Here is a 25,158-nt window from a genome sequence, read left to right on the forward strand (position 1 = left end):
TTCCACCTGGTCAGTGGGAGGCCGCTTCGGCAGAAATTGGCCATCTGCTGGGGAAAAGAGCCATCCAGCCCATCCCCCCAGACCAGATCGGATCAGGGTTCTACTCCAGGTTCTTTTTAGTGCCAAAAAAGACGGGGGACCTAAGACCTATTTTAGACCTGTCCCTGTTAAACCTGGCAGTTCCCAAAGAGAAGTTCCGGATGGTCACCTTGCAATCCATCCTCCCCCTTCTGGGAGAGAATCACTGGATGTGCTCTATAGACCTCAAGGATGCGTACTACCACATACTAATGGACAGGCTCCAGGAGGTTTCTTCGCTTCCGGCTGGGAGCCAGTCACTACCAGTTCAGGGTCCTTCCCTTTGGTCTCACCACAGTCCCCAGGGTGTTCACCAAAGTATTAGCAGTGGTTGCGGCCCACCTGAGGCTTCAGGGGGTGCAGGTCTTCCCGTACCTGGACGACTGGCTTCTTACCGCCCCAACAAGGCATCTACTATCATTGGCGCGAGACTCCTTTCTTCATCTAGCTCCCCGCCTGGGCATCACGATAAATGTAGCAAAATCCAACCTGGCCCCTTCTCATTTGTTAGATTTTATAGGTGCCAGATTAGACACGAGGGAGTTAAGAGCCTTCCTCACAGCCGACAGAGTTCATAATCTGTGACTCCAGGTGCGGGCCATCCTCCACTCCAGCTCTGTTCCGGCGGAATTGGTCCTGAGGGCTCTAGGGTCCATGGCGGCAGCAATATCTCTTCTTCCACTCGCCAGATTCAACATGCGGGTCCTTCAGTGGACACTTCAAGTTCAGTGGTCTTACCTTGCTCTACCTATGCATCATCCCATCGCGATCAGCAAGGCTTGCAAGCGGTCCCTCTTGTGGTGGCTCCACTCACAGGATCTCCACGGAGGCCGCCCCTTTTGTGCTTCTCCCCCTCTTGCCACGGTGACCACGGACGCCTCCCACCTCGGGTGGGGGGGGGGGCATTTTGCAGGCAGGACGGTCCAAGGCACGTGGAGCGACTCAGAGACCTCCCTGCATATCAATGTTCTAGAGATGAGAGCAGTGCTCTTGACGTTGTGAGCACTTCAGGCCTTTCTTCCCCTGGGAGCAATTGCGATTCAGTCAGACAACATGTCGGTGGTCTGGTACATCAACAAACAGGGGGGAACCAGGTCTTATCCCTTATGTCGAGAAGCCATGAGAGTGTGGGAATGGGCGATCTCCACCAACCGCTTTCTCATCGCAACGCATATTCCGGGTCGGTCCAACATCCTTGCAGACAAGCTCAGTCGCACCATTCTCTCCCCGTACGAATGGTCTCTCAATGCTCAAGTAGCGAAACGTATCTTCGCACGGTGGGGAGCTCCTTGTTGCAATCTTTTTGCGTCTCCCGCAAACACAAAGTGTGACAGTTTTTTCGCTCTAATCCCTCCTCCAGGGGATTCCGCAAGAGACGCTCTGGTGCATGCTTGTCCTCCCGGTCTTCTTTATGCTTACCCCCCTTTGCCTCTGATGCTCCAAGTTCTTCAGAAAGCCTCTCGGTTGGGGTGCAGAATGATCCTCATTGCCCCATTCTGGCCTCGACAGATCTGGTTCCCTTACCTAAGGTCTCACTCGGTGAATCCACCTTGGATTCTAGATCCCATTCCGGATCTGATATCGCACCCATCGAACCTACTAACTCCGAATCTGGACAACCTGAAGCTGACTGCTGACTCCTAATTAGGACTTCGGTATCTCGTCCCCCGTTAAGACCATCCTGGTAGCGGCTCATAAACCATCTACCAGGAAAGTTTACCGCAGTAAATGGAAACGATTCTCCATTTGGGCGGAGCGGCAAGGTCTAGATCCCTTTACCGTTCCCCTTCCTCTGGTGCTAGACTTCCTAACTACTCTTTTTAATGATGGTGCCAGTAGTTCCACATTCAAAGTGCAGCTCGCGGCCATTTGTCATTATCATGTTGGTCATGACTCTGGACCTCTTATGTCTGCCAAATTGTGTAAAATCTTCCTAAAAGGCACCTTTCTCCTTCGACCCCCTATCAAGCAAGCGGTTCCTCCGTGGGATCTTTCTTTGGTTCTTCAGGCCTTGACCGCTCCCCCCTTCGAACCTGCGGCCACAGTAGATCTTAAATTTTTATCCCTCAAGACTGCTTTTTTAGTAGCCATTACCTCGGCCAAAAGAGTTTCGGAACTTCAAGCCTTATCCATGAAGCCTCCTTACTTGGTCTTCCATCCAGACCGCTTATACCTCAGGACCAATCCCTCCTTTCTTCCTAAGGTAGCTTCAGAAACAAACATTAATCAGTCCATTAACCTCCCTGTTTTCTTTCCTAAATATCAAAACAAGGGTGAATACAAGCTGCATTCCTTGGATGTTCACAAAACAGATCATTTCAAAATGGATAGGACATTGTATCCGTTGCTACACACACCATGGGAAACCTGTACCTGGTAACATTAGGCCTCATTCCACCAGGGCTACAGCAACATCAGCAGCCTTCCTCAGAGGGGTACCAACCAAGGATATTTTGGAAGCTGCAACTTGGAGTTCAGTGCACACCTTCACCAAGCACTACCACTTACCTCTATACTCAAAAACCAGAGCTGGCTTTGCCACTGCAGTTTTGCACGGCCTACTAGCTTCTCCAAACCCTGTTTAGTACCAACCACCCAGCATTAGCTTTGGGATTCAACCCAAGTGTGATGACTGCAGCAGTGTAACACGATGAACATAGTACAGTTTTGTACCTACCATAAATGTAGATGTTTGAGTGTTCACACTGCTGCAGTCCAGGTTACCCTCCCACCTTCCCCTCTTTTTTACCTGGGTTTTATCTACAGCTCCCTGTTTATACAATCTGTAAGATGTATTTCTATATGGTGTATTTGCTTACAGCTGTAGCTATTGTTTTCTACTTATGTAATTTACTTAGGATTATGTATTGCCTTCCTATTTGGGGGCACCTGACATCTGGGGCAAGAAAAACTGAAGAAAATGGCGTGGGCTGCGTCTTTATACCCCTGTCACACTGACGTCAGGGAAGAAGCGACAGCAACCAACGCTGGACCAAGATTTTGGAACTCGGGCTGACTGCGGGACCGCCTGTTAGCAGATAACCCCAAGTGTGATGACTGCAGCAGTGTGAACACTCTAACATCTACATTTATGGTAGGTACAAAACTGTACTTTCTCTGCACTGCCCTTTGGTTTGTCTACTGCGCCCAGGGTATTCACAGAGTGCCTGGCTCTAGTAATTGCATTTTGCAGGTAAAGAAATATTCAGATATATCCATACCTGGACGATTGTCTAATTCAGGCAGAAAACCAGGCCATACTTCTAAATCATCTGGCATTTGTGGTGTTTGTAAAAAAGGTTCTAACTTGTCTAGGGTACACCATAAACTAAAATAAATCACAACTGGTACCCTCTCAACAGATTACATTCCTGGGTGCAAGCTTGAATACAACTGCCCAGATGGCTTTCCTCACGCCAGCAAAGCAAATTCATTTGGTAACTTACTTCAAACAAGTGGCCACAAAAACCCTGCTATCTGCAAGACAAATTCTGCAAGCCTTGGGATTCATGGCCTCCTGCATTTTTCTAATTCCATATGCAAGACTGCATATGAGGAAACTTCAGTGGTACGTAAAAAAATGTTTATGGAGTCAAAGTTTATGGAGTCAACATTGTTACAGCCTGGAAACAATGATTCCTATCGTACCTTGCCTACGCCTGGAGTTCCTATGGTGGGCAGAGGCCTGCCAACAAAACAAGGGACTGCCATTCATGCTAGCCCCTGCCGTCCAAACCCCAACTACAGACTCATCAGGCTATGCATGGGGGGGAGCTCACCTGGCAGGGAAGTGCATGCAGGGCAAATGGAACCTAAATCAAATGCACCTACATATCAATCGAAAATAAATTTTAGCTGTACAGAATGCTCTGATAGCCTTCAAGGACTACATTCTTTCAGGACAACTAATGGTAAAGACGGACAACACTACAGTTATGTGGTACATAAACAAGCAGGAGGTACACATTCCTACCCCCTCTGCAGACTAGCCATGGCATTGTGGAACTCGGCCTTCAGCTACCAAGTGCACCTACAAGCTCAATTCCTGCCAGGGAAATTAAATACACTGGCAGACAGACCAAGCAGAAATCTCATGACCCACACGATTGGAGACTGGAACCACGGATATTCAACATGTTGACAAGCAAATGGGGGATCCCAGACATAGATCTATTTGCCTCCCCCTGGAACTACCAGTTGGACAAATTTTGCACAAGGCTTCCCCACAAAAAAAGCCTGGAAAGTGGATACTCTGTCCTTCAGCGGACAATCGGTTTACGCCTTTCCACCTCTGCCTCTACTCTGCAAAGTTCTGTTAAAAGTCAAATGGGACAAACCAAGTATGATTTTGATTGCTCCAGACTAGCCACGCCAACACTGGTACCCGCTCCTGCGCAGTGTGTCACAAATATCACCATGACATCTGCCTCAGACACCTACCTTACTGTCTCAGCAGGAGAACCAGATTCTGCACCCTCAGATCCCAACATTGAACCTTGCAGCTTGGATAATCACTTTAAATTCACCCTTAGCATCCCTCAGCAAGCCTGTGATGGAAGTCATCTAAGAAGCGAGAAGACCTAGTACTAGAAAATGTTATGCTGACAAATGGAAAAGATTCTGTGCTTGGAATCCATCTCAAGGAATGAGCACAGCAGCACCCAATTTACCTTTGATTTTGCAATACTTAACTGAGATGCTTCACAAGGGCCTGTCTTTTTCCTCCATTAAAATCCACGCCTCAGCCATTTTAGCTCATTATAACACAGAACCTCCCCACTTCTCTCATCCTCTGCTCAAGCAGCAATTCAGAGGGTCCAAAAACTTGAGACCACCCAGAAGAGCTCCAAGCCCTGCCTGGGACCTTAACTTTGTATTGGAGAAACTCATTCTACCTCCTTTCGAGCCAGATGCTACTGCAGACTTAAAATTTCTTTCTTGGAAAACAGCCTTCCTTCTAGCAGTCACTTCAGCTAGAAGGATTTCTGAGTTACAGGCCCTTATGGCAGTGGAACCTTTCATCATCTTTCATGCGGACAGGGTGTCATTCGGGACCAATCCATCCTTCATGCCCAAGGATGTATCCAGTGTGGCTCTTAATCAGTGCATTCATTTGCCAACTTTCTTTCTCAATCCACAAAACACAGGGGAACGGATTCTGCATTCCTTGTATGTGCACAGACAGCTTAGATTCTACTTGGACAGGACTAAGACTCAAAGAAAATCTGAACAACTGTTGGTAGCATTTGCTGCAGGGGCAGAGGGAAAGGCTTTTTCAAAGCAAACCATTTCTAAATGGATAAGCCATTGCATTCATTTCTGCTATAAGCACCACGGAAAACCTATCCCCCAGGGGATCAGATCTCATTCCACAAGGGCTGCATCTACTTCTGCTGCTTTTCTCAGAGGTGTTCCTACCAGGGATATTCTAGAAGCTGCTACCTGGAGTTCAATTCATACTTTCACCAAGCATTACCATTTACCAATTTTCTCTAAATCTAGAGCTGGCTTTGCCACTGCTGTCTTGCAGGGCCTTATAGCTGTTCCTAATGCTGTATAAATCCATCCTGCCAACCATAGCTTTGGGAATTTACCCAAATGTAATGACTGCAGCAGTGAAACACGAAGAACATAGTACAGTTGTGTACACTTACCATAAATGTAGATGTTCGAATGTATTCATTGTTGCAGTCCTGGTTACCCTCCCTCCAGCCCCGATGTTCTTCGTTTTCCATTGCTTGTGGGAAACAATTACCTACCTTGTGTATACCTTGTTTAGGGCCTGAGCACGACGTTGTGGTTTGCCGCTCTTTGTGTAGGTTTAACAAACGCACTATTGTTGCAGGAATTATCTGGCTTTCGAGCTGGAAATTCTCATTATCAGTTCTCTGCTTTGCCTTATCTAACTATCTACTGTATTCTATTCACAGCTCCAGTCCTCCAGTGATAAGCTTACTTCAGGCTTCAAAAATCAATCCTCTATTGGGCTGGACTGCCTGATTCCTGGCTCAGAAAAAGAAGAGGAACTACAGCTCATAGCACATGTCATAGTAGTGCTAAGATGCCATAAGGTATTCTGTTGTAACGAATAAAAAGTCCAGTAGTGCTCCTCCAAGACATGTGCTTTCTGGGTGTGAGGGCTGAGCCAGCAGCCAGATGGCCTTTTAACTAGGACAAACAAAGAGTCTATCACTTTTAGTCCATGCTTTCGTCCATCAGTCCGTGCTGACTGCAGGACAGTCCTTCAAGCATTAGGGTTCATGGCATCTTCTATTATCTGTGCTCCCAATGTAAACTGCTGCATGAGGAAGCTGACACAATGGTAATGGAAAACACAGCACAGCATTGCCAGGAGGTCATTTCAAAATAATACCAAATCTCAAAAAAAGAATTTTTTGTGGTAGGCTCCTCAGATATCACTAAAACTTAAAGGGACTCTCCAGGACCGCCGCAGAGAATTAAATTTTTAACGACAGATGCCTCGGTTTTATTAGCAGGGAGCTCATCTAAATGGAAAGAAGAAAGTGGAAGACAAGTGGCCTGCTTGAACTACATATCATCCATATCAACATAGGAGATGTCCAGTTTCAGTTTGCAAATGCAACAAGGCACTTTCAAAGTTACTTCTGGTGTTGATTGTTGATTCTGGACAACACAACTGTCTGTGTGTTGCATCAACAAAGGGGGAACACATTCTTATCCTCTCTATGCAGGCAAGCAATGATTTTGGGGGGGAGCGCGCCTAAGCTTGCAACTAACTCTTCAAGGTTTCTGCGGAGACGGGAGCACAACCCTCCTTATGTGTTGCAGACAAATCATGGATCCCCACACCAGTGGAAACTGGATCTTCATGTATTTCAAACTTGCGCAAAGGTTTGGGAATCACCAGACAGAGATCCACCGCTTCTCCACTAAACCACCAGCTGCCTTCATGTGTGTAATACTTTTCTTTCACTCTGCCTCTTCTTCCAAGGTACTTTATTTCAGTTGGAAAACCTTTCATGTGTATGCCTTCCTCCTTTGGCCTCTTCTTCCAAAGGTACTATTAAAGGTCAGACAGCCAAGGCCGATTTTGGTAAGCCCAAACCTCCAATGGCCTTTACCACCCCCTGATTCCTACTAGTTCGTCTGGTAAGAAGCCTGCATGGCCTCAATGTCAAGCTTCCTCTCTCAATCTTCTCAATCTTCATCTTCTGTTCACCAACACAGCGAAGGTCTCAACTTCCTCAACAAACTTTTAGTAGTGTGTTGGAAGCTAGAAGACTCAATTACAACAAAAGTGTCATGGAAAAGAAAATGGAAGAGAGATTTTATTTTGGAAAACAGTAAGAGAAAATGGGTTTGTTTTCTTTTTATTTTAAAGTCTTCAATATTCGGACAGGTTGACGGACCAATTTAAGTGTGGCTCCTTCCCATTAAGATTATTTGTGCAGCAATTTCCGGCTCACTTCATGATTGTGACCCCATGCTTTTTTGCATCCTTTGTTCAAAGCAGTTTCTTATCCATTGTTTTCGATATTTTGGCTACGTAGAGCTCCTAGAGGGCACTTGGGATCTCAATTTTATTGTTGCTTACAACCTCACCTTTTTTTTGAGCCTGCTCACTCTGCTGAATTAAAATACTTAAAGCAGAGACTGGCTACTCTTGAATTGAAATACTTGTCATGGAAGACTGCTTTTCATTGGCCCTTACTCTGGTAGAGAGGGCCGAGTTTTCCATAGGTGCTAGTATCGTGCACGTTGATAATCAGCTTCCTTTATGCCATCATTGAACTTCAATCCTTCCTTTTAAGCCGAGCTATTTTCATTTGCTACTTTTTATGCAGAACCCCAAAATACTTTTGAAAGATTTTTTCAAATAAAGGGGAAAAGATTTCGTTAGACTTTAAGCAGGAGCAGTAATTAGGGCATTAGGCGTTCAGCAGTAAGCATTTTTTTTTTTTTTTGCAGTCTCAGGGCAAGCCTGTGTCAAAACAAACTATTTCTAGGTGGATTGGCTTTTTAAAAACATTTTTGTATTTCCATCATAGCTTTTTTGCATTGCTACAGGATTAGGCCTCTGGGCACTAGGGCTGCCACTTCATTCAGCATTCTAAAGGGCGCTGGCAGCTAAGGATATTTGGAAGCAGCTACTTGGCAGTGGTGCATACTTTCTCTAAACATTATCACCTTCTATCTATCTCAAGTCTATCTCAAGCTCCTTCACCCTATTTTACAAGGCATATTTTGTCAGCTCACTACTTTGCTACTTGATTTTTGCCAGTCCCCTACCACTGTGATTTTTAGTCCTCTACCCAGCAATGGAAAGGATTCCTCACATAGTACAGTTTGTACCCACTAAGAAAGAAGTAGCAGATGTGTAAGGATTCCCATTGCTGCAGTCTTCTATCCCTCCTTCCCTCTCTGTGTTCCTCCACCACCTCCCTAGGTGAGTTCCAGTGCTTATATTTTTTGTATATATTCTTCTATATATTGTATATATTTTTTATATATTGGTTTGGGTTTTGTCTTTTTTTTGGTTCTGGTCCTTGGAGACAAGAAAGACTGATCTTCTGGCTATATAAAGAATGCGACTATGGTCACCTGGCTGACTGGCGTGGAGTCACAATGCGCCCTCGCCCCTCAACCAATGCACTCCTATCGCCAGCTATTACTCCGGGCCGACGCGACATACGACTATACCCACACTGCACAGCAATGGAATCCTCGAACATCTACATTTATGGTAGGTACAAAACTGTACTTTTTTCTCTGACTATACCTCTACTTTCTGTTACTATGCTTAAAAGCCTTTTTGGTGTATTTGCTTTTGGTTGGAGATATATTTTTGTATTTTAAAATTTTATTTTGCTCCCATTCGGAGGGCACCTGACGTCTGGGGCATGAAAAACTGCGGTAATGACGTCGGCTGCATGTTTTATACACCTGATGACCTGATGTCATGGAAGAAGGGACAGCAACCGACGCAGGACCCAAGACTTTGTTAATCAGGCCAACTGAGGGTAACCTGCCAGCAGACTACCCAAATGTAATGACTGCAACAGTGAATACACTCTAACATCTACATTTGTGGTAAGTGTACACAACTGTACTTTTTCCATCCACCAAGATAAAATACAAACTCTGGTGGTAGTTTGGTACTTCTGTTGTCTCCAGACAACTTACCACTGGCATTCTGTTATTTCCACTTGCTGGCTCCCCCACCTTGCCTCTGTGGCCAGCTATATACATGGCCCCACTGGTTACATTTAAAACCTTTTATCATTGATCCTGGCCGTGTACCTGAACTAGTGCTTCCCTGTTACTGGCCGACTCTGTTGGGGGGGGTTTAGGCTGCCACCATGAGTTACCTTACATCCATTTGCAGCACTGGGTATCTCTTACCTGTACAGTGAAGCCCTGCTTGCTATGTAGAGATCCTCTTTTTTTCCCCAGCTCATCTGCAGTGCTGCATTCCCAATTTGCCATCCAGATTTTCATGTCCTCAGGCAACATGTTAAGGGCTTGTTCTCTCACCAAAAGGCCTGCCAGCCCTTGAAAAGTGGTGACATGACACCTACCACCCACCCACCTATGAAAATAAGTGCTCATCTCAGCAATATAAACACACACACTTTCATCTGCCATGTGTCTATGCTCACAAAACTTTTTTTCTGTAAGCTTCAGGTGTTAACTTAAAACATTCCAGTAAACATTTTTGTAACTATAGTGTAGTTTAAGCAATCAGTATCAGACAATTTTATAAATAGCAGAGGTTCATCGTGTTACCCTGCTGCAGTCCTCACACTTGGGTTATCCTGTCGTCAGGTGGTCCCGCAGTCGGCCGGATTTCCAAAGTCTTGGTCCGACGTCGGTTGCTGTCGCCTCATCCCTGACGTCAGTGCGCCAGGAGTACATATATTGCAACCGACGTCATTTTCTTCAGTCTTTCTTGCCGCGTGGTGCCCGAAGCAGAAGCAGTTGGCAAGTGCTGGTCGGCCGACTCCTGAGATTTTCGAATTCGAATTTCAGACCGAAGTCTTCTATAAAGCGAAGTTCCCCGTTGGGGAAACTTTTCTTGCCTCAGACCGATGTCAGAAAAAGTTAACAATTGTATTTCTTGTGGAAAGCAAATACCTCATAAGGATTTTCATTCTTATTGCATACCTTGCCTAGGCCCTAATCACGTCGTCACTTCTTGTCGTTTTTGTGCTAGATTTAATAAACGTACTATTAAAAGACGATTTGATTTCGCACAACACTTTTTTGGTAGAATATTTAACTATAACATGCCGTCGGAGCTACCGACTACCGGCGTGCACAGAAAACGCAGGGACAAGGACCGACAGCCCAGGCCTAAGCCCGATTCCGAGGCCTTGGTTGATCTGGTCTCCGGTTCTCCGGTTATCAGTGAGGCTCCGACGCAGCCTCTGACTACCGCAGTTCTGGAACCCGATGCCGCTACAGATATTTTGTCGGAATGTACTAGACCGACGCAGCCTTTTACTTCAGGCCCTACCGACTATTTACCTTCCAAGGACGTCGGTACTTCTGAAACGCCATTGGTTTCTGAAGGCGTCTTCAGACCGACTCTTACAGTCAAAACGTTTTCCAAGTCGAAGACTCCTTCTAAACCGAAAAAGGCTTCACTGCAGTCTCCTGTTCAAGGCCCTATGCCTAAGAAACAGATGCTCACAAAATGGCAGAAGATTTGATTTCTCTTATCAGGGTTCACAGCCTCCTCCTGACAAAAGGCCTAGACAAGAGGAAGATTCTGCTTCCTCTGAACAACTGTCTATTTCTTCGGATTCCTCTGTGGACCAAGACTATTCCTTCTCTCCTTATGAAGATTCTGATGCTGAGGAATCTATTCCCTCTGCTTCCCCTCCAGAAGATTACTCTTTTGGGGAAACTTTACACACTATGAGGAAACATTTTCACTGGGAAGGTCAGGATTACTCTGATTCCAAGAAAAGGCTGAGAGAGTTTCTTTTACTCCTCCAACACAGACCTCTAGCCATCCCTCCTGTTTTGGGCATTGTGGATGATGTCTACTTGGAATCCAGTTTCAACCCTGACTCTCTACCTTCTGCCCCGGCCAAGCCTGACAGATACTACAGAGTACCTGATTCCCACAAATTCCTTTACAAAAGCCCAGTAGCTGACCCAGAGACTGTCTCCCAGGGTCCCAAGGGGGCTAAGGCTTCCATGGCTAAAAATCCAGTACCTTCTGAAAGGGATTCAAGAGCACTAGACAGATGGGGGAAAAAGGTTTACACCTCAGCCACTTTAGCTATGAGAGCACTAAACTGTCAATTTCATATGCTTAAGTATCAGCAATTTCTGATCTCTCAGTTAAAACAAAAGATAACCACCTTACCTCAACAATCTGAAATGAAAAAAGTACAGGATTTGTTGCATGCCACCGAGCAGGTGGGCAAACATACCTTACAATGTGGGTTTGATTCTTTAGAGGCCTCCTGCAGAGCAGCTGTCACTGGATCAGTTATACGTAGGCATGCCTGGTTAAAAGAACAAAGTCTGCATGGTCATGTTAAAGCAAAACTATTAGATGCTCCCTTACAGTAGGATGTTCTTTTTGGTGTTAAAGCAGAAGAAGTTTTAAAGAAAATGGAAGATAAGGCGAAATCAATGCAGACAGTCAAAAGATTTTCTACAAGTACAACCCCCTCGCTTCAGCAGAAACTGGCCAACAAAAAATTGGTCCTTTCCAGCCACTGACAGGCCTCAGAGGGGTAAATACAGGCACCCAAGGGGCAGAGGACAACCACAAGCTCAGTATAAGCCTCGCCAATGGGGCACTCCAACCGAGAAGGGAGGAGAAGACAGGTCTCAACCCACCAGAAGGCAAACTCAATGACTTGCACCTCAGCTGGCCAAACAAAGCTCTTTTGTCAGCCCCTTGGGGGGAAAACTAGCACTATTTGCAGACAACTGGCACATGGTCACAAAGGACAAATGGGTCCTAGACATAATTTTACGAGGATACAGATTCCACTTTCACACCTTGCCAATAAAAAGAGGAATGCCAAACCTGCCACAAAATCAAAGGGCAGAGGCTCAAAAACAAATTACAGCTCTCATGGGCATGAGAGCCATTCAAAGGGTACCAACGCAAGAGCAAGGCCAAGGATTTTACTCAAGACTCTTCCTAGTACCCAGGAAAGAAAATGCTTGGAAACCAATTCTGGACCTTTCAATTCTAAACACTTACAAGTTCCCAAATTCAAGATGATAACACTACAGCAGCTACTTCCCATGTTGGGCAAGGAAGCATGGCTGGTTACGTTGGACCTCAATGAGGCATACCTGCATGTCCCTATCAGACAAAGTTGCAGAAGATACCTCCGTTTCATTGCAGGTTCAACCCATTATCAATTCTCTGCACTGCCCTTTGGCTTATCGACTGCGCCCAGAGTATTCACAAAATGCCTGGCACCAGTAATTGCATACTGCAGACAAAGAGGAATTCAAATATATCCATATCTGGACGACTGCCTCATCCAAGCAGAAAGAAAAGACATTCTCTTACAACATCTGGCTTTTGTGAAGCATCTACTAAATTGTCTGGGGTACACAGTAAACGAAAGGAAGTCAAAACTAGTACCCTCACAAAAAAATGACATTCCTGGGTGCCAGCTTGGACACAATGGCCCAGAAGGCTCATCTTACACCAGACAAGCAATTGCAACTGACTCAATATTTCAAGACAATGGCAACAAAGACCCAATTAACTGCAAGAAAAATTCTGCAGGCTTTTTGGGCTCCATGGCATCTTGCATTCTGATAATACCATTTGCAAAACTGCATATGAGGAAATTACAGTGGTACCTAAAAAGCGTATGGTCTCAACACAGCCACAGCTTGGACACAGTGATATCTCTCATTCCCTGCCTTCAACAGGAATTTCTATGGTGGGCACAGGCATGTCACCTCAACAAGGGTCAGCCTTTCATCTTGCCCCCACCCAGGCAAACTATCACAACAGATGCTTCAGACTATGCCTGGGGGGCACACATGGCAGGGCAATGCATTCAAGGCCTATGGAGTGCAGAACAAAGAAAACTGCACATAAACCAAAAAGAGATGCTAGCTGTACAGAAAGCTCTGACAGCCTTCAAGGATCTACTACAGCCAGGACAACTTGCAATAAAGACGGACAACACCACAGTAATGTGGTACATAAGCAAACAAGGGGGCACACATTCCTACCCTCTTTGCAGGCAAGCAATAATCTTATGGAACACAGCTCTGGCCTACCAAGTCCAGTTACAGGCTCAATTCCTGCCAGGACAGAAAAACACATTGGCAGACGACCTAAGCAGAAACATCAAAGATCCCCACGAGTGGAAGCTAGACCCACAAATATTTACAATGATAACTCGAAGAATGGGGTCTACCAAATATAGACCTGTTTGCCAGTCCTCAACACTACCAGCTGACAAAATTTTGTACAAGGACATTCCACCATCAAGCTTGGAAAGTGGACGCTCTCCTTCATTTGGAAAAACCTGACAGCATATGCCTTTCCTCCATTACCTCTTCTCACAAAGGTTCTTTTGAAGGTCAAAAAGGAGAAACCTCGACTGATTCCTCATAGCCCCAGACTGGCCACGCCAGCACTGGTACCCGCTATTGAAGAATATGGCTCACAGCCCACCATGGATATTGCGTCATATTCCTCATTTACTCACACAGCAAGACGAGCAGATTCTACACAGCCAGATCAAAACCTTAAACCTGGCTGCATGGCATATCAATTAAGCATCCCACCAGCCCCTCTTTCACAAGCAGTACTGGATGTTATTCTAGAGGCCAGGAGGCCAAGCACCAGGAAGACTTACTCGGACAAATAGAAAAGCTTTTGTGCTTGGAACCAAGCTAAAGGCCAAGACACAACTCGGCCTCATATGCCTCACATTCTGCAGTATTTAGCTGAACTGTTGCATAAAGGACTTTCCTTCTCCTCTATTAAAATCCATGCTTCAGCTATTTCAGCTCACTACGACACTAATCCACCTTTATTTTCCAATCCTCTTCTAAGGCAGTTCCTCAGAGGGGCAAAAAACACCACCTAGAAGAGCCCCTACACCAACATGGGACCTCAACTTTGTTCTGGAAAAACTAACACTACCTCCCTTTGAACCAGCTTTTTCTGCAGACCTTCAGTTCCTATCCTGGAAGACTGCCCTGCTCCTGGCAATAACTTCTGCTAGGAGAGTCTCAGAATTACAGGCACTTATGGCAGTGGAAACTTTCCTCATTTTCCATCAAGACAGAGATGCCCTTCAAGAATGCAACTGCAGTCCTGACATATGGGTTGTCCTGCCTCAGGCAGCCCTTCAGTCGGCCAGATTCCAAAGTTTGGGTCCGGCGTCGGCCGATGTCGCCTCCTCCCCGACGTCAGAGCGGCTGGAGTATAAAGGCATCAGCAGACGCCATCTTCTTCTGTCTTTCTTGCCACGCGGTGCCCGAAGCAGAAGCAGTTCGCAAGTGCCGGTCGGTCAGCTCCTGTGTTTTCAGTTACCGAAGTCATCTTAAAGCTAAGTACCCTGTTGGGGAACATTTTATCTTGCCTCAGCCGATGTCAGAACAAATTGAGAAAGTTAATAATTGTTTGTCTTGTGGTAAACAAATACCTCATAAGGACTTTCATTCTTACTACCTCCCTTGCCTGGGCCCAGACCACGACGTCTCGGCCTGTGCCGCCTGTGCTTGCTTTAATAAGCGCACTCTCAGGCGCCGGGCAGAGTTTGCCGAAGACTTTTTTGGCAAATCTTACGCGTACAACATGCCATCAGAACAACCGACAGCACAAACTACCAAAAAACGAAAGGACCGGGACCGACATCCTCGGCCCGCGTCTTCCACCGATATAACGTCTAAGCCCTCCGCGAGTGCTTCGGTCCCTTCGGAAGCGGTAATTCAACCGCTCCAGGCCAACAACACCGCGTTAACTCATCCCTCTGTCTCAGAGGCTACTCCGGTGCCGGTTGTTGATTTTCCTCCGGAAACCGAAGTTCTGGATCTACCCGACACCATTCCAGTGGACAAAGTTACCCCTGCACGTGGGGCAGCTAGGCCTCCTGTATCCATGTCAATCAAGGCCTTTGCACGTGCTAAGGCTGCCAGCCAGGCCAAGGCCCATCCCAAGCCTGCTTCTCAGGCTCCTTCTTCTAACAAACAAATCATGTCTCTGGCTGCATATCTTATTTCTCTTATTAGGGGGTCTCAGCCGCCTGCAGAAAAAAGCCTAGAACTGAGCAGACAGACAACCTCTCTTCAGATGAAGCCTCTGGGGATTCAGAGCATTCAGAAACCCAAGAAGAATCCTTCCAGGCCTACGAGGACTCTGATGCTGAGGAATCTATTCCCTCTGCCTCCCCTCCAGAGGATTTCTCATTCGGTGAAGTCCTCCACTCCATGAGGGAGCATTTTAAGTGGCAGGGTCAGTAATTTTCTGATTCCAGGAAAAGGCTACGTACCTTCCTTAAGTTACCCCAGCACAGACCTTTAGCTATTCCGCCAGTTTTGGATGTCCTGGATGATGTTTTCTCTGACTCTTCTCTCCCTCCTGCTCCTGTTAAGCCAGACCGATATTACAGGGTCCCTGACACTCACAAGCATCTCTTTAAGGCCCACTCTGTGGATCTAGAAACTATTTCACAGGGCCCCAAAGGAGTGGCTACCTCCTCAGCCAGGAACCCACTGCCAGCTGACAGGGAAGCAAGGTCCCTGGAGAGATGGGGTAAAAAAGTCTATACCTCTACCACCCTTGCCATGAGGTCTCTTAACTGCCTTTTTCATATGTTTCAGTACCAGGATTATTTACTGGATGATTTGCAGAAAAAGATAGCCTCTCCTGAGCCTATAGATAGAAAGGCACTGCAGGATTTGGTTCATAATACACAGCAGGTTAGTAATCATTTCCTACAGTGTGGTTATGATGCATTGGAGGCTTCATGTAGGGCAGCTATGACAGGGGCTGTTATCCGTAGACATGCTTGGTTGAAGGATCAGCTGCTGCCAGATCATGTTAAAGTTAAGCTCCTGGATGCACCTCTGGATAAACAAAAGCTTTTTGGAGCTAATGCTCAGGATGTGTTGAAATCTATTGAAGAGAAGGCAAAATCTGTTCAAACAGTAAAGGATTTCCTCCAGGTTCAGCCCCCAAGGTTCAGCCGGAATTGGCCTTCAAAGAATTGGTCCTTTCCAGACTCTGACAAGTCTCAAAAGGGAAAGAACAGGCGTGCACGAGGTAGAGGGCAATACAGAGGCTCCTACAGGGGACGCCAATGGCAACCACAAAATCAAAGAAATGGCACAGGTAGTACACCTGCACCACAGGGACAATCACAATGACTTACCTTTCACTCCGCCTACCAAGGCTCAAAGAGAAGCACCTATAGGCGGAAAATTATCTCTGTTCTCAAAAAACCAGCACATTATAAAGGACAATTGGATTCTGGACATAATAGACAGAGGGTACAGGTTCCACTTCCATACCTTACCAACAGGACAAGGCATGCCAAACCTGCCACAAAATCAAAGGGCAGAGGCACTCATAGAAGTCTCAAAGCTATTACAAATAAAAGCAATAGAGAAGGTTCCTCCTCAGGAACAAGGCCAGGGATTTTATTCAAGACTGTTCCTTGTTCCAAGAAAAGAAAAACAATGGAGGCCTATATTGGACTTGTCCGTTCTAAATACGTTTCTCATGGTGCCAAAATTCAAGATGCTGACGTTACAGCAACTTCTTCCCATGCTGGGTAAGGGGTCTTGGCTGGTTACTCTGGACCTCAAAGAGGCATACCTGCATGTCCCTATCAGACACAGTTGCAGAAGATACCTCAGATTTCTTGCAGGAACAGAGCACTATCAATTCTCAGCATTGCCGTTTGGTTTATCTACTGCGCCCAGATTATTCACGAAATGCCTGGCATCAGTAGTGGCACATTGCAGACTCCAAGGGATTCAAATATACCCTTACCTGGACGACTGCCTAATACAAGCAGACAGCAAACGGACCTTGATAAGACACTTGGATTACGTCATTCAATTGCTGCAGGCTTTGGGATACACAGTCAACATTCAAAAATCAAGATTACTGCCATCCCAAGAGATTATATTTCTAGGAGCAAAACTGGGCACACAGCTACAAATGGCTTTCCTCACAGAGGAGAAACAAGAACATTTAACAGCTTACTTCAGAGGCCTAGCAAAATTAACCCACCTGACCGCAAGGAAGACCTTGCAGGCCCACTGGTTCATGGCATCTTGCATTCTTCTAATCCCTCTGGCAAGACTGCACATGAGAAAGCTGCAATGGTACCTAAAAAGCTTGTGTTCACAACACAGCCACAACCTAGAAGACATAATACCACTGCATTCATGCCTGCAAAAGGAATTTTTGTGGTGGGCTCAAGCAAGTCACTTAAACGAAGGCATGCTTTTCAACAAACCTCAAACAAGTCAAACTATTACAACAGATGCCTCAGACCTTGGATGGGGGGCACACATGGACGGCAGATGCATTCAAGGGCAATGGACTCCAATGGAGATGCATCAGCACATAAATCAAAAAGAGATGTTGGCAGTGATACATGCAATAGAAGCCTTTGAAAAATCTCTTCAACAAGGTCATCTGCTAATAAGAACAGACAACACCACTGTCATGTGGTACATAAACAAGCAAGGGGGCACTCATTCCTACCCCCTCTGCAGACTAACAATGATTCTTTGGGAAAAGTCCCTGAAACTGAACATCTACTTGCAATCCCAGTTTGTTCCGGGCAAGGACAATGTTCTGGCAGACAGATTGAGCAGGAATTTCTTGGATCCTCACGAATGGATGCTACACCCTCGCATTTTCGCACAAATAGCATCTGCATGGGGAAGACCAGACATAGACCTCTTTGCATCTCATCTCAATCACCTGGAAAGGTTCTGCACAAGGATACACCATCCTCTAGCTTGGAGAACAGATGCTCTTTCCTTCAGCTGGAATGCTCTAACAATTTATGCATTCCCTCCTCTACCTTTGCTCACCAAGGTGTTACTGAAGATCAAGGCAGAACAGCCAAGGGGAATCTTGATAGCTCCAGACTGGCCAAGGCAGCACTGGTATCCACTACTATTGAGCATAACTCACTCCAAACCGTGGCCCTTGCCTCAATGGCCTCTGCTCCTGACTCAACACAGTTACAAGACTGTTCATCAGAACCTGCAAACCCTAAAGCTGACAGCTTGGAGAGTTCCATGACTCAGACCCATGACTCGCTCTCCAAAAAAGTTCAGGAAATTTTGCTGGAGGCACGCAGACCCTCCACCAGAAAAACCTATACGGCCAAATGGAAGAGATTCACCATCTGGAATGTCAACAAGGGACAGGATGCATCATTGGTGAACATGCCGCAGATATTGGAATACTTGACAGAAATGTTTCACAGTGGCCTCTCATACTCTTCCATCAAAATCCACGCTTCAGCTATCTCAGCACATTATAACTGTGATCCACTTGTGTTCTCGCATCCTTTTGTGTTCTCACATCCTTTGCTAAGACAGCTTCTAAGAGGCATAAAGAATATCAAACCTCCAAGGAAGCTACCAATTCCTGCATGGGACCTCAATTATGTCTTGGAAAAATTAACTCTTCCTCCTTTTGAACCAGCAGCATCTTCAGAAATGCAATTTCTCTCATGGAAAATGGTTTTCCTGTTGGCAGTCACTTCAGCAAGAAGAGTCTCATGGCAGTTCCTCCCTTTTATCATCTTTCATCAGGACAGAGTTTCCCTTAGGACCAAGCCTTCATTCATGCCTAAGGTGATATCCAGAGTGTCTCTAAACCAAGCAATTCACCTGCCTAATTTCTTTCCTAATCCTCAAAATAAAGGGGAAAGGTTGCTGCATACTTTAGACATTCACAGACAACTACGCTACTACTTGGACAGAACAAAGTCCACCAGGAAGTCTGACCAACTGTTTGTAGCCTATGCTGCTGGAGTGCAAGGGAAAGCAGTCACCAAACAAACTATCTCAAAATGGATTGGACACTGCATCAGATTCTGTTATTCTTTTCATGGAAAAAGTGTGCCAGCTAATATTAGACCACACTCCACCAGAGCTATGGCCACAACCACAGCTTTTCTAAGAGGAGTGGCTACAAAAGATATTCTAGAGGCTGCTACATGGAGCTCCGTGCATACATTTACCAAACACTACAACCTGCCATTATACTCCAGATCCCGAGCAGGCTTTGCTTCGGCAGTCCTGCAGGGCCTTCTAGCTACACCATCTCTTACTTAGTCCTACCACCCCCAGCTTGGCTATGGTATTCAACCCATATGTCAGGACTGCAGTTGCATTCTTGAAGGACATAGTACAGTTTTGTACCTACGATAAATGTAGATGTCCGATAGATATGCAGTCAGATTTACCCTCCCTCCTACCCCTCTTTTTTCCCATTTTGGGTCCTTACTCCTCTCACCTATCAGCTGGGGATATATGTTATGGTGTATCTGTTTATTACTGTTGTGCATGTCTGATTTTATCAGTTTATCCATTCACCAAATTTAGCCTTCATTGGAGGGCACCTGGCATCTGGGGCAAGAAACACTGAAGAAGATGGCGTCGGCTGATGCCTTTATACTCCAGCCGCTCTGACATCGGGGAGGAGGTGACATCGGCCGACGCCGGACCCAGACTTTGGAATCTGGCCGACCGAAGGGCTGCCTGAGGCAGGACATCCCATATGTCAGGACTGCAGTTGCATATCTATCGGACATCTACATTTATGGTAGGTACAAAACTGTACTTTTCTCTACGTAATAATCCTTCCGTCATGCCTAAGGTGGTTTCCAGTGTAGCTTTAAATCAAACCATCCACCTACCTACTTTCTTCCCCAATCCACAGAACAAAGGTGAGAGACTCCTGCATTCCTTGGACATTCACAGGCAACTTCGTTACTACTTGGATAAAACTAAGGCTTTCAGAAAAACTGACCAGCTCTGTTTCCTATGCTACAGTTTCTCAAGGGAGGGCCATATCCAAGCAAACCATTTCTAAATGGATAGGCCATTGCATACGATTCTGCTATACCCATCATGGGAAACCAGTTCCTCCTACCATTAGATCCCACTCTACCAGGGCAACAGCTACCTCTACTGCCTTTCTCAGGGGGGTTCCTACCAAGGAAATTTTAGAAGCTGCAACTTGGAGTTCTGTACACACCTTCACCAAACACTATCACTTACCTCTTTATTCCAAGTCCAGGGCAGGCTTCGCCACTGCAGTTCTGCAGGGCCTCATTGCCTCCACTAACCCTCTATGATGCCTCCACCCTACCTTAGCTTTGGGACTCAACCCAAGTGTGATGACTGCAGCAGGGTAACACGATGAACATAGTACAGTTTTGTACCTACCATAAATGTAGATGTTTGGAGTGTTCACCCTGCTGCAGTCCAGGTTACCCTCCCTCCAACCCCTCTGATCTACTGGCTAAATCTTTGCTATGCCTTTCTGATGTATTTGCTTATAGCTGAAGGGATTTTGTGTTTGTACAGTGTTCCCACCTTTTGGTACTAATTTGGATCACCTTTTTGGGGGCAAGAAAAACTGAAGAAAATGGTGTCTGTTGCAGTATATGTACCCCTGGCGCACTGACGTCAGGGATGAGGCGACTGCAACCGACGTCGGACCAAGACTTTGGAAATCCGTCCGACTGCGGGACCGCCTGACGACAGGAATAACCCAAGTGTGATGACTGCAGCAGGGTGAACACTCTAACATCTACATTTATGGTAAGTACAAAACTGTACTTTACAGCTTTACCGTGGAGTAAGAGGGGGGTCAGGAACTGTACCCAGAGCCCTTGGTCAACATTATACTGTTTACATACTCTTTCAAATATATGACTAAAACTATTAAAATTATCACACTTTGTAAATTGTGGCAAAAATTTACTGATCTTTGCCTCTGGAGTTTTTTTTCCCTTCCCCATTACCTCCATGACCCTGCCAAAGAGTCAGCATCTCTCTCATATTGACACTGCTTCTCCTTTTCTTGGTCCTCCAAACACCACAATTTCTCATTTTCTTCAGCCTCTAAATGCCACAGTCTCTCTGATGCTTCTAGTCATTTATTAATTTATTTTACATTTGTTAACCGGGGAAGTCCAACTGGACACAGATCTATTTTCAGCCGAGCCCTGGGGAGAAAAGCTCCACATAACACTAAGAATGTATACATACAAGAATACAAATAGGCACACATAAGCAAGCATTAACAATTTATAGGTAGTTTCAATAGTGAATGATGCATGCAAGAAAAACTTGTTACATTTTTGTTTTTTTTTTTCACTAGAAGAAGGTTGCTTGTTCTGTTCAGAACTTTACATTAGTTAAACAGGTCAACTGGCTCTGTAAAGGACTTATCACTTTAATAGTTGGATCATGACATATTCCTAGCAACAGTGCAGAGTATGGATTAACCTGAGGAGTAGCATGAGCAAAGCCAGTTATTTAAGTAATGAGTTTTGAGGAGTTGTTTTTTTTTAATTGGAGATAGGAGGTGATAGAAGTTAACTGGATTGGGAGTGAGTTCCAGATGTTGGCAACTGAGCAGGTAAAGAGAGATTTCCCAGCTTCATTTTTATGTTTGACACTGATGAGGTTTTGATTATTGGATCTTAAGGCTCTAGTGGTGGTATAGTGATGTGGCGAACTTGGCAATCTTGTTGTAACAAGATTCCATTTAGTTCGCTGTGGCGAAGGTTGGTGTAAAGATAGGGGAGGCATAAAGGAGAATAGATAGGCGATTCCTTGCAATAGTGGCTTTGGTATGTTTGGTGATGAACTGTTTGTTCCTATAAAGGAGACCAAGTCTGTCCAATTCCAGACGGATTTTTAAGTCCTTTGAAGAAAAGTTGAACTGTCCTGTTTTAGAGCTGTACACCTCCAGTGCCAGACTGGTTGTCTTCCTGGTTGCTGGTCTGTGCTGCAACTGTGATTTAAGGCTGCAGTAATTTCCTCTTAAGTCAGGTTGGCTTGCATCAGTCCTTTGGCTTGTCACATCTGAGCCAAATGATTCCTTGTCACCTTAATCCTCTCCTGACATCCTTGCCTGCTCTCCCTGACTGACTAAGCTAACAAAAAATAAATAAATAAAACTGTTGTATGAAACTCTGAATGTCTAGTTTGTGGCTGCTTGAGAGCACAGACACCATCTTCAGTGACAACTGCTTACATGCTACAGAAATTCAGTATCCACATCACTGCTCCACCTGTATGTGAGCATATGATAATCCTACCACCGCCACCAATATGTGACATCCCCATGCTGAGCCACTAATCAAGGCACCTGAGTCCTTACCACTGACTGTGTAGAGGGACATGCACTTGGAATATAACTGGATACACTCAATATTTCTAGATGCAGACCTGTCTGCATCAAGCATCATTTCCCTTAAGAGCACACACGGAACACCGGGAGCCCAGAGTATGGATTTCTGTCTCCCTCCAGATCCCCAGTAAGACTCTCCACTGTTACAACTGTAGGGTTAGGTCCTCAGCCGAGTGTCCAAGCCAAGTCCTACAGCACCCTCTCTGTAAATCCAGTGCTTCTTGTCCCTGCCCCAAGTAGCTGACGTACACACTCACACACACACACACACACACACACACACACACACACACACACACACACACACACACACACACACACTGAGAGAGATGATTTTTCACACACATGCACACTGCTGTGCCCCCTTATTCCCAGAGTGTAAGGTAGTTATCACTGCCACCAGACACTCCACAATCCACTACTCTAAGGCCCTTGTCAAAGGGTGTTCCACCTATCGTGACACCAATGCTCATCATCTGACTGTTAATCTTGCTAGATTGCTGTAACTCTTAGGCTTGTTAGCATGTCCTGACTGTTAATTCTGCCAAAAGTGGCCATTTTTCTTGCTGTTAATTTGACTCCCTTGTTTTTTGATGTGGGGCCCTGATTCTGTCAAACATGCTTGGCAGTCTGTAACTCTATATTGGCCCCTTTGATTTGCTAACTTTGTTGCTTTTTCTTGACCCCTTTTTTAATCTTTTGGAGACCACCTGATTTGGTAAACTTACTTGGGGCATCATGATTCTGTAAATTTTGCCAGGGGATCGCAAAGTACAAAGTCAGTTTTGAACTAATTACAGTTTAACCAAAGGAGCTTGAGGTATAGAAGTTGCATAAAAATGAAGTTTATAAAAATGTTCAGTTTTCTAGCATATTTTAGTTTTGATGTCCTCTCGCATTGATTATTTTTTATTGTCTTTCTTAGCACTGGAAAGTTTAGGCTTTGGTTCTTACATTAGTGAAGTAAAAGAAGTTCTACAAGAATGTAAAACAGTGGCACTAAAAAGACGAAAAGCAAGCTCACGTTTAGAAAATCTTGGCATTCCTGAGGAAGAATTGCTGAGGCAGCAACAAGAACTGTTTGCAAAAGTAAGTAAGATTTTTTTTCTGGCAAATTTTGTTTACGTTATTTGAAACCATACATTTTTGCAATTTGAAAGTATTTGCATTTTCTTTTGTCTTGGTTTCCAAAGCTGTTTCTAGTATTTGCTGCTGTGGAAGCTCTTCAGTTTGCATACCTCTCAACTGTCCAGATTTTTGCCCCCCTAATTTTTCATCTGATCCTAGTAAATTTTGTGTTTTTCTGGCATTTAATTCATTTAATGACATGTATTTGAGTTTTCAGACTTCATATATTTCAGAAAATTCATGCTAATGCAAAATCTATTTTTTAGCAACTTTAAGTTTGACAGCAATAGTTGGTCTGTCCCTGATGTTGGGCCTTTGTCCCCCAGTAATTTTTCATCATTCTGCTCTGTTAGACATATTGTAGTCATTGAATTCCGTGTGTGTGTGTGGGGGGGGGTCTTGGTCAGAGAGACGCTTGCCTAGCCATACTTTTTCACTGACTTTTGAACGACAGTTGATGCCATTATTTTTGTTGACTTGGTAGGCCTATTTTTTTTTTTTTTTTTTTATTCCAGTGAAGATGACAGGTGGTGGTTGTAATAGAGAAATGTTGCCCAGAATGATCAAAAAGTTTTTTTCTGAGAAAAGTCCACTGCATCTTCTATAGAAGTTTTTGATCTTTTGGTTAAAAAAAAATCCTAATTCTGACTGGAAAAATTAGTTGAGTTTGTGAATGACAAATGCTATGGGCTTTTTTTATGAATGACAAATGCTATGGGCTTTTTTTTTTTTTTTAACATCACTCTGATCAATAAAACCATTGTCACAGTCTGTGTGCAGTGCCATCTTGATTCAGCCAGATAGCTGTGGTAATACAGATGTGGAATGTTTGCCATCCTGTTCATAAAAGGGAATATAGGAGTGCAGCCTCTTAGAGATTTTACTTTGACTCCTCCGAAGACAAAATTATGTACCTTAGGCCTAAAAAAAACACTGCATTCATACCAGTGTGTTTAATATACTCTGACTGATGAGCAGAAAAGTTCGGAAAATGGTAGCAATCAAGCCAAAGTTGACAAGTCAACCGCCTGGTTTTGTTTTTTCTGTAGTATTGGTGAGGAATATTTGTACATTTTATTTATCTATCTGTCTATATATTGGTATACCATTTGTTGGTGGCGTAAGACTGCTTTATCCACACATTGTGCTCACTGAAGTTGGATGAGCTGTCATTTAGTTCTCATCTAACCAACATCTGCATCTTCACTGTTATGAATTATGGGTTTTTTGTGTATATCTTGTGGGCATACATTCTTGAACTCCTTTACTAGTTTTGAAAAAGCACTCCTTTCTTAAGGAAAGCTGTTCCTTTTTTCTACCGTCTTACTAAAAAGTGACATTCTTGAGCTTTCATAGTCTTGCCTTTTGTATTTTGCCCATTGTTACACTTTTTTTTTTTTGATTCCTTTGAGTTACTTGACTTTTGTCATGTGTTCATTCTCTTTGTAAGCATTACACGTTTCTGTATTACAAGTTCATGTAGCACTTAGAGAAGGCTGCACAGTGTTAGTTGCTTTCCTGTGGATTGCCTCGACCCTGCACCTCCTTAAGAA

At 44.8% G+C, this 25,158-nt stretch overlaps 1 protein-coding gene across 1 annotated transcript in view; it reads left to right on the plus strand.

Moving 5' to 3' along the window:
• Positions 1-25,158, plus strand: part of DR1 (down-regulator of transcription 1) — a 203,346-nt gene that overhangs the window by 58,859 nt on the left and 119,329 nt on the right. Inside the window, exon 2 of the mRNA XM_044085683.1 lies at positions 23,403-23,566. Within this exon, the coding sequence (XP_043941618.1) occupies positions 23,403-23,566 (164 nt within the window). The remainder of the gene's footprint in view (positions 1-23,402; positions 23,567-25,158) is intronic.

Source organism: Protopterus annectens, chromosome 10.part0 (assembly GCF_019279795.1).
Source record: "Protopterus annectens isolate FY-2018-M chromosome 10.part0, PAN1.0, whole genome shotgun sequence".
In the NCBI taxonomy this organism is placed as follows: Eukaryota; Metazoa; Chordata; order Ceratodontiformes; family Protopteridae; genus Protopterus; species Protopterus annectens.